We start from the raw sequence: 15,824 nt of genomic DNA on the forward strand, positions 1-15,824 counted from the left end.
TGGCCATTTTGTTGCCGTCGGGTTGAAACCTCTTATCTGTCTCTATCTGGTGTTTTTGTTTTTGTAAATGAACGCCCTACTCGATCATACTACAGCGTCACACAAAAGCATCAAAAGTAGCAGTAGCATTAAAAGTAGCTACAAGCTCGAAACACGTCGCTTGTGGTTCTGCTACTTTTTGCTCATTTTGAATTTGAATCCTGAAAAGTGGACATATGAGGTTTCCACCCGACAGAGACAATTTACAGCCGAGATCCAAGTGTATAAGGGCCACTCACACTGAGCACCATAACTATGACTATAAATGTCGTTTAAAAAAATCATTGTAAATGAAATGGATGACAGACTGACACACCGCAACTATATAACAACGACAGACATAAATTATCGCTTGGATCCCTTTCAGAACAGCTTTATGAATGACAGAAACATTGACAGCCAATCAAAATGCATCAGAAGGACACCTTGGATGAATTCAGTCTCACTCACTCTCAGAAGGTTCTGTCATTAACGGAGATGAGACGATTATGAATACCTAAGTGGGCGTTACCTCAGGAAATGTAAAACTATCTTTCCTCCTTATAATTTATAATCAGAGTAAAATGATCCATATAACCCCAGTCCCCAGCAAAATGTGTTAATACACCATCGCAAACATTTTAACCACTTTATAGGCTACATTTGCTATTTAAAAATTGGTGCCAAATTGGTTCATCAGTGTGGAGACGATCAATTGTCTTTATAGTTATATCGTTATAGTTATAGTGCTTTGGCGTGACGATAACTATAAAGATATAGTTTTTAAAAAGTGTTCTAACTCGAGTGACAATGGTGAACGATATAGTTATAGTTATTGTGTTTGGATTGAACGGCCCTTAACACCAGCCTGGAGAGCTGTGTATCCAGCACAGATTCATGTCTCCCCTGGAGGGGCATAGATATAGATGCATGCAAGATGAGAGGAATCCACTCTTTTTACGACTTTGCATTAAAAAGTGGGACTTTAACATCTAGAAAGAGGGGGGTTTTAACCACTTAAACCCTACAGTATATACTTTGTTGACCAGGGTTCTATACTTGCCCCCCTCCTTTTTCCCCTCTATAGTCTATACCAAATCTCTTTGTCAAAAATAGCTGATCTACAAGCTCACATGTTGAGCTCTTTATCTGTGAGTGTGAATATTCACCTATTATGGCTTGCCTGGAATGGGGATGCTACGGTTCATGTGGTTAAGATCATATTCTGTAAGAATGTTGGGACAATGGGACATTAAATCATTTATATTTAGAAAAAAAAAGAACTTGACACCAGATGCCGCTGGCAAACGTTAATGATTGACTAAGGACTTGTTCCAAGTCCATGAATAGACTGTAACATTTTTGACAATTATGTTTTATCGCTGACAGGCACAGCGTAATCTGTGACTATTACAAGAATCTCTCATATGGGAACATTCATAATTGTGTCAAAAGGGGGACATTAACAATCTGGGCATTTGAAAGAAAATGTGGGCATTAGAAAACGGGGGGCATAAAGTATTTTCAACATGAAAAGCCCGGGCCTCTACTGAATGTCTCAGTATGCATCTACCTCGACATACTAAGTCCCATCCCTCCCAAACAAACAATGCTCTGCATAGAGTTAAAACTGTATCTGAAGCTGCCAAGACGTTTAACCCATTTAGAACAGGTACACATTTTGTGTATCATTATTTTATGCTTTAACTATTAAAAAATAGCAGATATACAAGCTCACAGCGCGGCACCGAGTGCCGCGCTGCGAGCTTGTAGATCTGCTATTTTTGAATTATAATTTTGACCCGATTCTATGAGTGTCTTTTGAATCCTTCTAATGTCAGCAATTTGGACAGCCATCGTCAAAGAAAAGGTCCTTTTCGCTTAACTGGAGCTCAGTTAGTCTGTTCTTGAGAGACTACTACTTTGTCAGTGGTTCTCAAACTTTTTCATGTGAAGGACCCCCAAAATGATATTTATTTGGCCACGGACCCCATCTCAAAATATCTAGTTACAGGGACCACCCCCAGAAGCAAAATTTGAGTTACAAACGTTCGCTTTGAAAATACATATATTCAAAGGTTTGCACACATTTTCACGACTTTTTCAAAAATAGCAGATCTACAAGCTCGCAGCCGCTATGAGCTTGTATATCTGCTATTTTTCACTGGTTAAAGCATTCAATAATTCTAGGCCTAAATGGGTGTCATTCACAGTAACCTAAAAGAAAATCACAATCGCATGGACCTGAATTGTCAATCCAAAGAACAGACAATGCAGTGGGACTGACCAACAATTCCCATGAAAAAAAAAACACCGTCTTAACAGAACTGAGAAGTCCTTGAGAATTCTTGAGCATGTTTGGAAAAGGCACATGATGTTCATGAGTCCATGTTTTCAGCATCCATTGTTTCCTTTCCCTGTCCGTCGAAAGTAGGTTTTTAAAAAGCAGATAAGAAAAGAGCACGCTGTATCTGGTTGTCATCAAATTATTCACGTTGGCTGAACGACAAGGACCCATTTATACCCCTTTAGCCTGATTTATAGTCATACACGTATGATGGGGTATAAATTAGGCATCAGTAACTCTTTATTTTCAGACCTCTGCTCACTCAGCAGATGAAGTAGCGCTTGATACCCTTGCAACGACTTCTGGGATTGTTTGTGATACAGAACGTCTAGGATCTTAGGAATGAACTTGTCATAGATTGATGCATCTCTAAAGGTATGCACAACATTATTATGATGCAATGTAGGACAGGACACGGCTTGGGAAAGCAATATGTTTTAACTGTTTTATTATGTTATGTTATATACAACTGTAATTATGTTATATGGTTTGCATTATAAATGTCATGAAATTATTACAAAATGGCAAGACAGTGTGCAATGCAGTAGTAGTTTGTTTTATCAAATGCTCTTTATTCATTTATATTGCGATATGCAGACTACACCAGTTTTGTGTGGACATACTGAGTTATAGTCATGAATAAATGTGAAGTTTATTAGACACATTCTTTATTGATTTGCAGTTATCACTGTCTTTAGCATTGACTGGTTATGACAGCGTTCCAATTCCAAGTGAGTCTAAGTAGCATTGGGAACCTTGGGTTCATGAGCCATGGTGACCCATAGGGCATGACACCTGCCATCACCAACACTCAAATGTTCAGAGGTGTAGAATAAAGAACTTTCCGTGTCCATTATCAATTCTAAGCCATGCCAATTATCTCCTGTTTTCTCTAGCTTGTGTGAACTGAGAGATGCATGTTTTTTTTTATTCTACTGGAATAAGCTGTTTTCCCCCATCCACTCGGAGGAGATGCAGGTGTGATTTCCCTGTAGATTGCTCCTTCTGGCAGTTTGAGGTCAGCGTTCTGCTTCAAAACAATAAACAATAAGGAGTGAAATGACTTAGAAAGAAGAGAGAGAGGACGAGAGAGCCTCTGAAAGCAAAAGAAAGAAAAATGTAATAAAAACAATCCATTGAATCATAAGAATGCTAACAAATATTGTGTTATGGAATCTTTAAAACATATCCTCTTTCGGGAGGAAACCTCATATTATGTCCAAAAATGATTCAAATGCTAAAGTAGCAGAGCTACAAGCTCAAAATATGTCACTTCGCGGCATGCTCCGAGCTTGCAGATCTGCTGCTTTTGAGTGACACTGTAGTAGGGTCAAATAGGGTGATAATTTACAAAAAAAAACATTTGACATTTACATATGTTAAAATATGAAGTTCCCGTCGCCGAAAGCAACGATATCCCCGCTGTTCACACTGGCTGAACGCACCAATTAAAATGAAACAGCTCTGTTCTCCTCCCACACATTAAAACAATGAAAGGCCATTATTCATAGGAACACTTCTTTCCCTCATGAAACCCTGGGGAGGCAACATTTCTTTATTCACAAACAGGACAGTCCCAGCCCGCCCTGTCATCTTAGTAGGAACAATTACCACATTTCATAGCTGTTGTAATCTTGGCACCACTGGAAAAGAGGGTTGGAAAAAAAAGAAAAGAACAATTAATTTCTTCTGACAAAACAAAATTACAATAGCCTATTTTCAGTTCTCTCTCCAAGGTCAAAAATGTTCTGTCCCTTTCTGTGTTACTCTTTCTTGTTTGCTAGAAAGTGTAGATTGTGTCTTGTATGTGGGGGCAAGCATGTAATGTAAATGCACATACATGCATGAGCATGTGTTTTTTTAGAAAAATCTTGAAAGTGTAATAATTTTGAATTACGAAAAAGTTGGAAAACTACTGATTTAGAAGGCATTTGTAGAATCGACCTCAGGTCATGGGTTATAGACAATCCGCAAAACTAAACTAACACTACAATTGTAGCCTATACCGGCTAATACTGTAACTTGCAAATGGTCCGTGTGGGTTGTTATGGCAACAGCAGAGAGAGCCAGAGACAGAGGTCATCAACTGACCCTGGGATCAATGATAAGTATAGATGCAAGAAGTCCACCTCTCACCAAGCATCTGTTTATTAAACACCTCTCACCAAGCATCTGTTTATCAACTCATATTTATATACAACCTTAGAGCTGCGGCTCCCAAGCTTTTGCTCAAGAACAATTTTACCTTACTTTTGTCACTTTCATAGACGACATGCAAGGGTGTCACAACTCAAGGGGGGGAAAGTGGGACTGAGTTACCAGGGCCCAAGGTGGAGGGGCCTTAATCATTTTATAGCTATTCAGCTATTGAAAAATAGCAGATATACAAGCTCACAGCGCGGCACCGAGTGCTGCGCTGCGAGCTTGTAGATCTGCTATTTTTGAAAAGTCGTGAAAATGTGTGCAAATCTTTGAATATATGTATTTTTTAAGCCAACATTTGTAACTCAAATTTTGCTTTTGGGGGGTCCCTGGAACTAAATATTTTGAAATGGGGTCTGTGGCCAAATACTTATAATTTTGGGGGTCCTTGACATGAAAATTTTGAGCACCACTGACATAGAAACATAAAAAAAAAAAAAAAACCTTAGAAGGATTTGAAATATTCAAAGATTTTCACGATTTTTCAAAAATAGCAGATCTACAAGCTCGCAGCGCGGCACTCGGTGCCGCGCTGTGAGCTTGTATATCTGCTATTTTTCAATAGTTAAAGCACAGGGGCCCCACAGTGAATCCTTGTACCCAGGGCCCAGAATTCGGTGCGACACCCCTGACGACATGAGTGTGCGCGCGCGGGCAGTGCACACAGCTTCCACGTCTGTAGTCTCCAATCTCACGACGTCGTTGTCTCTGTTCATCCTCTTGCTGTATCAATGTTTCTTTAACTCTGATAGTGTGCGAGGTGTTTTGCCTCTAATGCATCAAAGACGCCTCGACAACCGACTGAACATTCTACCACGCAATTACCGGAAATTGTGCTGTCACCCTTTTCCACATCAAAAGAAGAGATGATGTACTTCCATGTGAATAAAGTAGCTCATTACCTGTCAGTGTCAAATAAGGTTTGACAGGTTAATCTGGTGAGAGAGAGGGGGTGGTGTGTGTGGGGGGGATTTGACAATTTCACATCATACCCATGACAATGAAAACAATACTTGGTGAATTTCTGAATAAATATGGCCAATAAACGTATATTACAGGCTGTTATATAGGTTTATTGGCCATATTTATTAACTCATTTGCTGCTATGGCCGGAAATCCCGAAAAAATCCTGTTGTACCGCCCTGCCATGCCCGTAGAACCCGGAAATTTCCATTTAAAAAAAAAAAAAAAAAAATGTAAAAAACTACAAAAAATGTAGTAGGCATGATAGCAATCGCGAAATTGCATGTGATGACCACAAAAAGCGTAAAATAATGATACAATAATCCTTTTGGCCATTGTCAGACTGACATTTTGTTTACATTCTAGTCTATAGACTAGGATGTAAACAAAGTGTCTGCCCTACAATGAAAAAGTTGACTATAGCTCCTTTAAATACCTTTTTACATTTACACGTAAAAAGGCCTTTCTGTTTGCCGCTACTTTTGATTGAGTTATTTTTTATATTCTCTTCTGTAACTGCATCTATTCATTTTTACTTCTTTTGTTTTATGCATCCTAATGTAATTTTATGGGTTAGGGTTTTGTGTTTTAGGGGGCACAGTGGCGCAGTCTGCAGTGCTGTCGCCTCACAGCTAGAAGGTCCTGCATTCGATTGCCGCCGGGGACGTTGTGGGCACTGGGGCCGTGTTCTCTCCTCTGCGTCATCAGTGGGGATGGCAAAAGGTCCTTTCTGTGTGGAGCTTGTCTTGCCTTACAAGGTGTTACTGTAAGTACACACAGGTGACTAAAGTTTTGATGCCAAGTGCATCTTCATCAGAGCAACGTCATGACAACATCAGTCAAAACATTACGTACCAAAAGCATCTAATTGTCCGAGATGCGCCAGTGTTTCATTCCTTTTGTCTGCTGATGTGTCCCCCTCCTGTGATGCGTCGCTAACTGTTTGACACGCGGTGCTATGCCCTTTGTTCCCATATTGACCTCTGCACCTATAGTGTCACCTACGGCGTCACCTCCTCCATCCAAATGAAGATAAACTGTGAGTGAATGTGACAGCAGCGCGGTGCATTCATCTCACTGCTGCAACACAATGCTGTGCAATCGACTCACAGGCAGCAGGAGTCCTGTATGAAAATGGAAAAAAGTATTCAGTGGAGACATACCGTACTGCCCTGAACTGCACATGATGATGCATTGTCACTGTCACTCCGCGAATGTCAATATCCATTATTTCATCTGGTTCTCAACATGGGGTCTGGGCAGTGTTGATTTTGTCGACTGGAGCTATAAGGAAAAATTTTCATCAACTACCGATTACAAAGACTAAATATATATTGTCAATTTTGTCAAAAAATGTAAACAAGATTAAAATGTTAGGGAGGGACTAGTGGAGAAAGAGATCCCGTAGAACCAAAAGACAAGTTATTGGTTGCACTTGGGTGTTGCGCTCTGAAAATAGCAGATCTACAAGCTCACAATCTGCTATTTTCAGCATTCAACCAAGCTGAAATTGTATTCAAAAGACTAATAAAACAACATCAAACTTTCCTAAGCCTGTAACTCTGAGTGTTCATAACAGGAACCATTTGACTTCAATGCTTACCAAAGGAAAGACTCTCTGTAAATGACTGGAAACAGCCTAAACCCAAAATGAAATACAAGATGCAAAATTCCAATTAAGTAATGCTCCACAAAATGTTTGGCGGTATAAGGGTCAAGACTTTCGTCTGAAGCTTTGCTTGGCCTACCGATTTCATACATGTAGTAGTAGTACTCTGACGAGCACTACTGGATTTTCAGTGAAAATTACAAAAAAGTGGGGAGACCAAGCACGCATCCATGCACGCGCGCAAGAGAGACAAACAGAGATATGTAGATCGACAAGCTCACAACGTGTCGTAACGCAACATGTTTTGATCTTGTAATCAGGGTTCCCACACATTTTTACCAATTAATTTCCAAAACCTTTCCAGAATATTTAACCCAATTTCCAGGACTATATAACAATAATTCAGCTCAATAACAGGTCGCTTACTCCTATGCGCAATGCCCTAAGACAGGTAGTGTATGCCAGTGGTTCTCAACCTTTTCAGGCCGTGACCCCCGAAATAATCATGTTTTAACTGGGGACCCGGCTCCCTGACGAGCACTAAGAGTTGAGGAATTTTGTATAACACGGTTCCATTGTGAAAATAGCAGATCTACATGCTCACAACGCCAGATCGGCTATTTTCACAATTTGACAATTTGGCCCATGTTTAATTTGTCATTTCAGAGGTATTAACAAAATCAATAACCAAAGACAATGCATAGCTATTCTTTCCAGGACCTTCCAGGATCCTTGATAAATTCCCAAACTTTTCCAGTACTGGAAGAATATTTTTCTAATTTCAAAATATTTCCAAGAATTTCATGACCGTGGGAACCCTGTGTAATTCTACTATTTTCGGTGAAGAGATTTAGAGAAAAGGATAAAAGGGGGGGGGGCTGGTATAGAGTAGACCTCGGGGGACTACGGTCAACATGGCGTTGTGGTTATGTTACAGTACATACAGCATTGTATTGTGAAGGAATTGCATGGTGAACACAGATTTTGTTTGGTTAGTGCTGCACACGGCGAAGACTAAACAACCATGAGACAACACACTTAGGTTAAGCTAAAAATGGAAAGTAATCGTACTTCTTCTCCGTTTAATATGATTTGAATGAGTTCAATCAAAAATCGAGACATGCGGTGCAGGGCTGAAGGTTTGATTCATTGTGCCTGTCAGCTTCAGAAATAATGCCTTTCTGATTAATGAGACTGTGGAGAAGAATGGACGAGACGGTGATAATGAAAACCCCAGTCAGAAATAGGCATGTCACTCAAACCGCTCCACACTCCGCTCATTACGGCGTTAAAATTCACAACTTCCACTGGCAGGGACCTTTGCTGACACTTTATAATTTCCTCCTCCAGGATATGATAGCCTCTTAAAAAAAGATTAAAAGGAGAAAAAAAAAGGAAAAAAAGAAAAGAATAATAACAGAACAGAATGACATGGTAATAGTAGTAATAGAGTGTTTTTTAATGAACAGTGATTCTTTAATATTAAACACCCAGGTTACATGGCGGTGTAAAAATGACCTTTAAAAAAAAAAAAAGGAGGGAGAAAAAAGAAAACCCATTAGCTTGAAGCCATTCTCCTGCCGAGCAGCGGAAAACAGTCTCTAATGAAGACTCATCACAAACCCACAGGAGTCAGCTGTTATTTCCACAGAAACTCCCCTCTCCCTCAAAAAACCAAGCAAGCAGGCATTTATCCTGACAGCTCCGCTCACATTTCAACCCCGCGTGGCCTGGATATGAATCTGATACACCTTTGAAGGAGTCGATTTTCTCTTGTGCAGACTGTAACCAAAAGAATAATAAAAAAAAAAGATCTATCAGTTTTATTTTGCGATTTGTTATTTATTAGCATCTGGTTCCCAAACATTCTCATGTCAAGGACCCCCGAAATGATTTCAGATCATATTTTTGTGCCAGGAGGATTCCCATACAAGATTTGTCTTGTTAAAATGCTTCAAAAATAGTATTTTTTCAAATAGTAGCCCAGGTGTTTAAAAGAACCATATTTGCCTCTATTTGAATGGCGTTTGATATGCAAAATGGGGTCAGCTACTATTAAGTACCCGGCTACTATTTGCACTCGGGCTACAATCTGGAAATATAGTTATTATTATTAAATATAGATTTATTATTTTGAAAAAAGCAGATATGCAAGCTCACAACACATTGCAATGCTATGTGTTGTGAGCTTGTAGACTATCTTTCAAGTAGTCACATGTATATAGGGGTTAAAGTGGTTCAAATGATCCCCTGGAACCCCTTCAAGGACCCCTGGGGGTCTCCACTCCCCAGACACTGTACTATTGTAAGCACATGTTAGTGCTGGGGCAGCTGTAGCTCCCTGTTACGGAGGCGTAATTATGAAGCCGTGTTCCTCAACAATCCTCCAGAGGACCCGCAGCACTGCTACGCAAGTAATGACCTGCTAGAGCCATGTACCCGTCTCTGTTGCGTTAAGAACTACTGCTCTAAATGTGTCTCTGCCTTTTCAGCTTCATAAAATGTATTTGGTAAAAGGTAGATACTATAGTTCCTTATGGTTCACTGATGTACCTCAGACATTTTAAATAATCTCTACGCTCTTGATCTGTAATAGATATCTAGTTTTATCACCAAAATAGCCTAATTACCTAATAGCTGAAAGTCAAATAGCAGGAAAATCCCCTGCCATGCATAGTGACACATGACACATTTTTTAATCGTTTAATCTTACAGAGCTAAAATATAGATGCAGAATGCTATGGATGTCAAACATGATCCCTTGCCCAACATGTATTGGAACCAAAATGTCTCACTTTTCTATCTAGGCAATTTGAGCAGAATCATTGACATGAACGCTGTGGGGTTTAAAACTAAGTTGCCAATCAGAGCCACGCGGGGTTAAAAGACAGAGCCGCCAGCGTAAACAACCAGCGTGTTTTTGTTACGCTCTTTCATTCCGTTTCAAAGGCATTTTAAAAACCTTCCACATCTTCGATATGCTCGCCCTCAGTCAACTCTTTGAGTCTTTCTTACTGAGCAGAGCCAGAGTTCTTGGTTGTTCCTGTAGATGGAGATGACCGTGACAGTACATGTTGTAGCTTTTTGTCTCCCGCAGTTACACCGTAGGAAAAAGTACACATTCATTTACTGACTGGAGCATGTGATTGACTGATACCATCCACACACAGATGACTATGTCTGGGCCCAAACCACCAGGACAGATCAATTGTCCCCCCACGATCTTCGACACAAGGTGTAATCGTCCGTTACCTTCGATATGTGAATCATCCGTTATCAACAATATGTGGACGTTCAAATAATTGTGATATGCACAAAAGAGTCACCCAAGATGTCCAACAAGTACGTTTCAAAACATCTAAAGACGTTTAATGTGAGGCGGATGTTCTCTACTCATCACCATAATTAATGCTCTGATGATAATGACTTCATGGACAACTTTTGTAAAAATCAGTTGCCCTGAAAATCTGACCGTTTTCTGTGTGTGCTACTGATTGTATGCTTTCCTTACACCTGTTGGCTTACTCTGCCTTCCATGGGACACATACAGTAGTAGTAGTACTGAATATTGTATCACTCTCATTTAGACGCCTTGAAAGCCTGTTCGCCATTGGTCAAGCTGTAGGCTAGCCACATTGGTCCATTTCCAATATTCCAAGGAATGATCGTTTACTGTAGAATATGTACCGTATAATATATACTGTTCTATTTGAAACTGTGATATGCACTGATATTCCATACAGTGTCATTGGCTACTTTCCTTCCAATGTTCCTCAGCCGTGCGAGTACTGTCCTATTAGCGCTGAGCTCACTAAGAGCAGTCTCAGGGACAAAGTTCCAGTTTCCGGCCGACCCCAAGTTTGAAGCCAGCTATTGGTCCGTAAAATCCACATTCCAGACAATTCTCATTGGTCCCGGACACTGTGGCGTGTAAGGTCATTGATTGGTCAAAAGGTACACGGTTTGCGTAGAGCCATTATCTGTGTAGACACAGACACAGGCGAAGAGTCAACAAGCCCACATTCACACTTAGTCGCACGGCACCGGCGCTTGCAGGAAATAGCCGAGCTACGGGCTCAAAACTGTAAGCTCGAAGGTCGACTGTTTCTGGTGCAAGCCGTCGCTGTCATGCGACGGAGCAAAAATTAGGCATCGGTGAGAAAGAACGGGGGAGGGAGAGAGAGAGAGAGAGAGAGAGAGAGAGAGAGAGAGAGAGAGAGAGAGAGAGAGAGAGCCTGTTATGTGCTTCTGATGTCAGCGAACTCCTTATCCTGCCCTCCGTCCACCTTCTCCATTATCCGTTTCCAGCGCTTCTCTCTCTCCTTACCTCCCTCCATCTATTCACTCTCATCTATCCTTTCAGTCCCAGGTGTGCTGCAACCTGCCCTCCACACTTCCTCCCCTCTCTTCTTCTTCTTCTTTAAGGCAGTCTGTCTCTCTCTCTCTCTCTCTCTCTCTCTCTCTCTCTCTCTCTCTCTCTAGCCCTTGAAGGGCCTCGGCGGGGCCTTGCCAATCTCCACGGAGATGTTGGTGAAAAGGGGATGCCTCTTCACCTGCACCACCCGGTAGGTCAGCGTGCTGATGCCGTCCCTCTTCATCGTGTTCTTTGTGTTCTGGATCTTGTTAAATCTGGACAGAGAGAGAGGGAGAGAGAGAGAGAGAGAGAGAGAGAGAGAGAGAGAGAGAGAGAGAGAGAGAGAGAGAGAGAGAGAGAGGGGGGACGGGGAGGGGGGGGGGGGGGGGGGGGGTAGACAGGGAGAGAATGGAGGAAAACTTGTTTTATTTCCCATGAGCAATCTGGTGGCAGGAACTTACAATACAAACAGACAACATATAGCAGTAGACATCTGTAAAACCACGCACGCATGCACAATCTAAGACAATAGTCTGATTTAATGTACCGGTACAGCTCAGACACTCCTGTTTGTTTAAAACCATTCACTTTGTTGGTTTGGTGCTATGTTAACCACATCACATATAAAACACTCTGGCAAGACTATTTCCGAAATATAACATTTCTCTTTAATGATTTTCCAAAGTGGTGGAAATAAGCACATCTACAAGCTCGCAATGTGTTGCATCACTACCCTTTGTGAGCTTGTAGATCTGCTATTTTTGCTATTTGTCAAACGACCTTGAATTATAGGACTAGTTTTGCATTCATGTGGATGGTTCAAAGGGACATATATTGTCTCTGTTGGGCGGAAACCTCATATGTCCAAAACTGTTGATTCAAAGCAGATTCAAGCAGATCTACAAGCTCGAAATGCACCGGAAAAAGCTTGCTGATCTGCTACTTTTGATCATTTTGTGTGACGCTGTAGTATGAGTAATTAGGGCATTAATTTACGGGAAAAAAAGAAAAAACACGAAAAGTTAAAATGAGGAGACAGCAATGATAGGTGGTGTTCCTGGCTGTGTGCTTCTCCACCAACAGGTGGTGCTGTTGCCTCACACACTAACTCTGGGCCTGAAAACCCATCAATTGCTAGATTGTCTGACAGCAGTTCCATTCCATCCTGCCATGGCCTTGTAATTAGTCTAAAATACCTGCTCCCACAGGCTGTGATCCCTCTTTAACAAAACCTCTCATTTCTCTGCTGGTTTCTGATTCTTAGACAACTGATTCATGGTGAAGGTACAGATCCGGATGTTTCAAAGTTTTGTGTCTTGAAATAAAATGCATGCAAGTATAATGAGGCACATTAATAACACAATGAACACTGCAACCGACAGGCGACATGTAATGCTTTGCATTCACTTTTCTTCTCCAAATGTATTTTTGGCATGTGTTGCTTCATTTAAAATAGATGCAGTGAACAAAGAGACAGGGAAAGGCAAGAAAGAGAGAGGGCATGACATGCAGATTTGGACGAATGTGCTCTTACTTGGTCATCCATTGGGGACCCCCTGGCATTCCCTTCTTTAGCCACCTAAACACTGTATACGTCATTGTCTGTAGTAGTTGGTCCCCTACTTTTGTTTTAACAGCGCTCTAAAAGAGGCTAGTAGTCTATAAGAGGTTTGTGAGCTTGCAGAAACCTCTTATCTTAGTCTTATATTGTATATAGTCACTCCAAAGCATCAAAAGTAGCAGATACATACATGAGATACATAATGTGGTTCCTTTGTAAATAAGCTGTAAAGCTTACTAGGATCTCCTTTTAGTTGACCTTGTACCAGTGATTCTTCAATCAATCAAAAAGAAGATCCACAAGCTCAAAACACGGCGCGAAGCGACCGGAAAACAGCTGATCTACAAGCTCGGCTCTCTCTCTCCTGTACTGCTGACTGTTTTTGGCGAGCAACACTGTGGACGCTGTACGAGCGAGTATACAGTAAATCAGGTTTTATAGTCTGCTTGGACGTACAGCTCTAGTGTCTCAGCAGTCAGACACAGTCCACAGCCTCCACAACACCCTGCCAGATGGATCCGCCTCGCCAACTCACCGTTTCGTTCGCTGTCGGGCAGAAACCTCTTATCTCAATTTTTTCACTTTTTTTCTGCTTTTTCCGTAAATGGATGCCCTACTTGATCAGTATCGACAAAAACTGATCCACAAGCCGAAACGCCGAATGCTGAAAGTAATAGTTTTGGACATAATGAGGTTTCCAACGGTAGAGATGATTTCTCTTAATCTAATCTCTCTCTCTCTCTGGCTCTCTTTACCCCTCAGTCTCTTTTTGTCTTTCTTTACATCCCTCTCCACTCATTTTCATTCATTACTCCTCTCCTCTCTCCTCTTGTCTGAAATCAAATCTAATCAAATCAAAGAGAGCGCTGCTGGCATGATTAGAAGAGCAGAGGTGGATGTACAGTATGCCTTCTTTCGCTTGTCTTTCATCGAGCACTGCGATCTGTAGAAGAACGGGGAATTGCTTACTGGAACAAGAGAAGAGAAGGCAAAGAGAGAGGAAAGGAGAGAAGAAGAGAGAACAAAATGATAGTGGACAGAAGGACAGATGGATATGGAAGATGGATGGATGGATAGATGGACAGATGGATAGATGGATGGTTGGATGGGAATTTGGGGATCCTTGGCACTGAAAAGTTTGAGAAGGTCTGGTCTAGACAGAGAGAGGGACGGATGTACAGAGAAGCAGTGGGGTAGAGAGAGGTTGACAGCTAAATGGAGAGGAATGGAGAGAGGAGCATAAACCAGACAGTGATGGAGAGAACGAGAAGCAGGAGGAAAAGAGAGATCCCTCAATGAATCTATCAAGTGGATGAGATTAAAGGCAATGGGCTGACTGTGCTGCACTTAATCACAACAGAACGCGCACGCACACACGCACACACACACGCACACGCACACACACACACACACACACACACACACACACACACACACACACACACACACACACTTTCTATTTCTACTTCATTTAAAAATAGAAGTCTTGTTATGGAATATCATTATCAGATGTTTCATGTTTGAGGGGGGAGAGAGGTAGAGTACTGTCGGTGCTAAACACCACAGTGCTAATCATTATGTATATGAGATGCATGAGATGCAATTTGAACATAATATTTCTTCCTGTAATAAATTCTGGCTTCACCCAGATGGACCATATAGCTTAAAACAAATTAAAACAAATATTGACTCAGTCGACCCCCATCAAATTTACCAAATGAATTCAGAATTAGAAGGCCCTTTCTAAATGCTATTAGGCAATACATACAGTCACAGACACACATACATACCGGTACATATTATATACACATGTGTACATTTGCACCCTGTATACACTTAAGGCGCGTGATTCAAAATAACGGCGCAGTTCGGCGGAGTGGAGACGCCCCTCTCGTTCCGCTTGCCTCTGATTGGCCCGTGGCGGCACCCGGGTGGGGACGCTGTCATCTCTGTCAGGCACGTAGCGCGTTACTTTATTAACCCGACACGTTATAATTATCTTGAGTATGACAGTAGTTCGGGGTTTAATGTTAAAGTAAAGGCGAATTCGAATAAGCTTTAAGGAAATGCTGAGTATGAACGTTAACTCACATTTCATGGTTTCCTTAATTGTTTCCTACAGCCCATGTTTTACAACTGTATTACATTTTTGGCTGTTGTAAATAAACAGTTATATCTTCTAAGTTATGTCTGCATTTTCTAGTGGTGAACAAAACAAGACAGTATATTTTTATCTTTTCAAAGTGTGTTGTGAGCTGTTTTCACTAATTCAAATTTCTCTTTTGTACCATGCCAACCCATTAAAAAACACCCAGCACAGAAGATAAATAAAATGAGAGGCCTTTCAAAGTACAAGTGTCAAGTTTATTTTGAGCACAGCACAAAAGTGTGAGTGTCAAGTGCAGGCTTTAGTTATAATGCGTGTGTTGTTAAGCTCTATAGAGTATAGGGGCGTCTCCACTCCACCGAACTGCGCCGTTATTTTGAATCACGCACTTAAGGCAACGCGGAGACCCCACCCCTCATTTCTCACATGGCCCTATTCTAGCGCCACCTTCAGGCCGATTTTTAAAACACATTTTTGGACACTGCTCCTACAGTTTTTGCCCTAAATCACGAATATCACTACACAGCATGTCTACACTCATGTCATCAACATGGATCAGGAAGATTTTGGAAAAACAAATTTTTGCCCTATTTGTGGAGATAAGCCACCTACGGTCGCTTATCTCCCGATTAGGGAGTCTTACTGGTATATCTGTTTGTATAA

The 15,824-nt window shown here is 41.2% G+C and overlaps 1 protein-coding gene across 1 annotated transcript in view; it reads right to left on the reverse strand.

Moving 5' to 3' along the window:
* Positions 1 to 11,617: 11,617 nt before the first annotated feature.
* b4galt2 (UDP-Gal:betaGlcNAc beta 1,4- galactosyltransferase, polypeptide 2) overlaps positions 11,618 to 15,824 on the reverse strand; it is a gene marked incomplete at both ends in the record, with an annotated part of 214,159 nt that continues 209,952 nt past the window's right edge. The window contains one exon of the mRNA XM_080726978.1: positions 11,618 to 11,768. Within this exon, the coding sequence (XP_080583104.1) occupies positions 11,618 to 11,768 (151 nt within the window). The remainder of the gene's footprint in view (positions 11,769 to 15,824) is intronic.

Source organism: Nannobrachium achirus, assembly GCF_963921795.1.
Source record: "Nannobrachium achirus genome assembly, chromosome: 5".
Lineage (NCBI taxonomy): Eukaryota > Metazoa > Chordata > Actinopteri > Myctophiformes > Myctophidae > Nannobrachium > Nannobrachium achirus.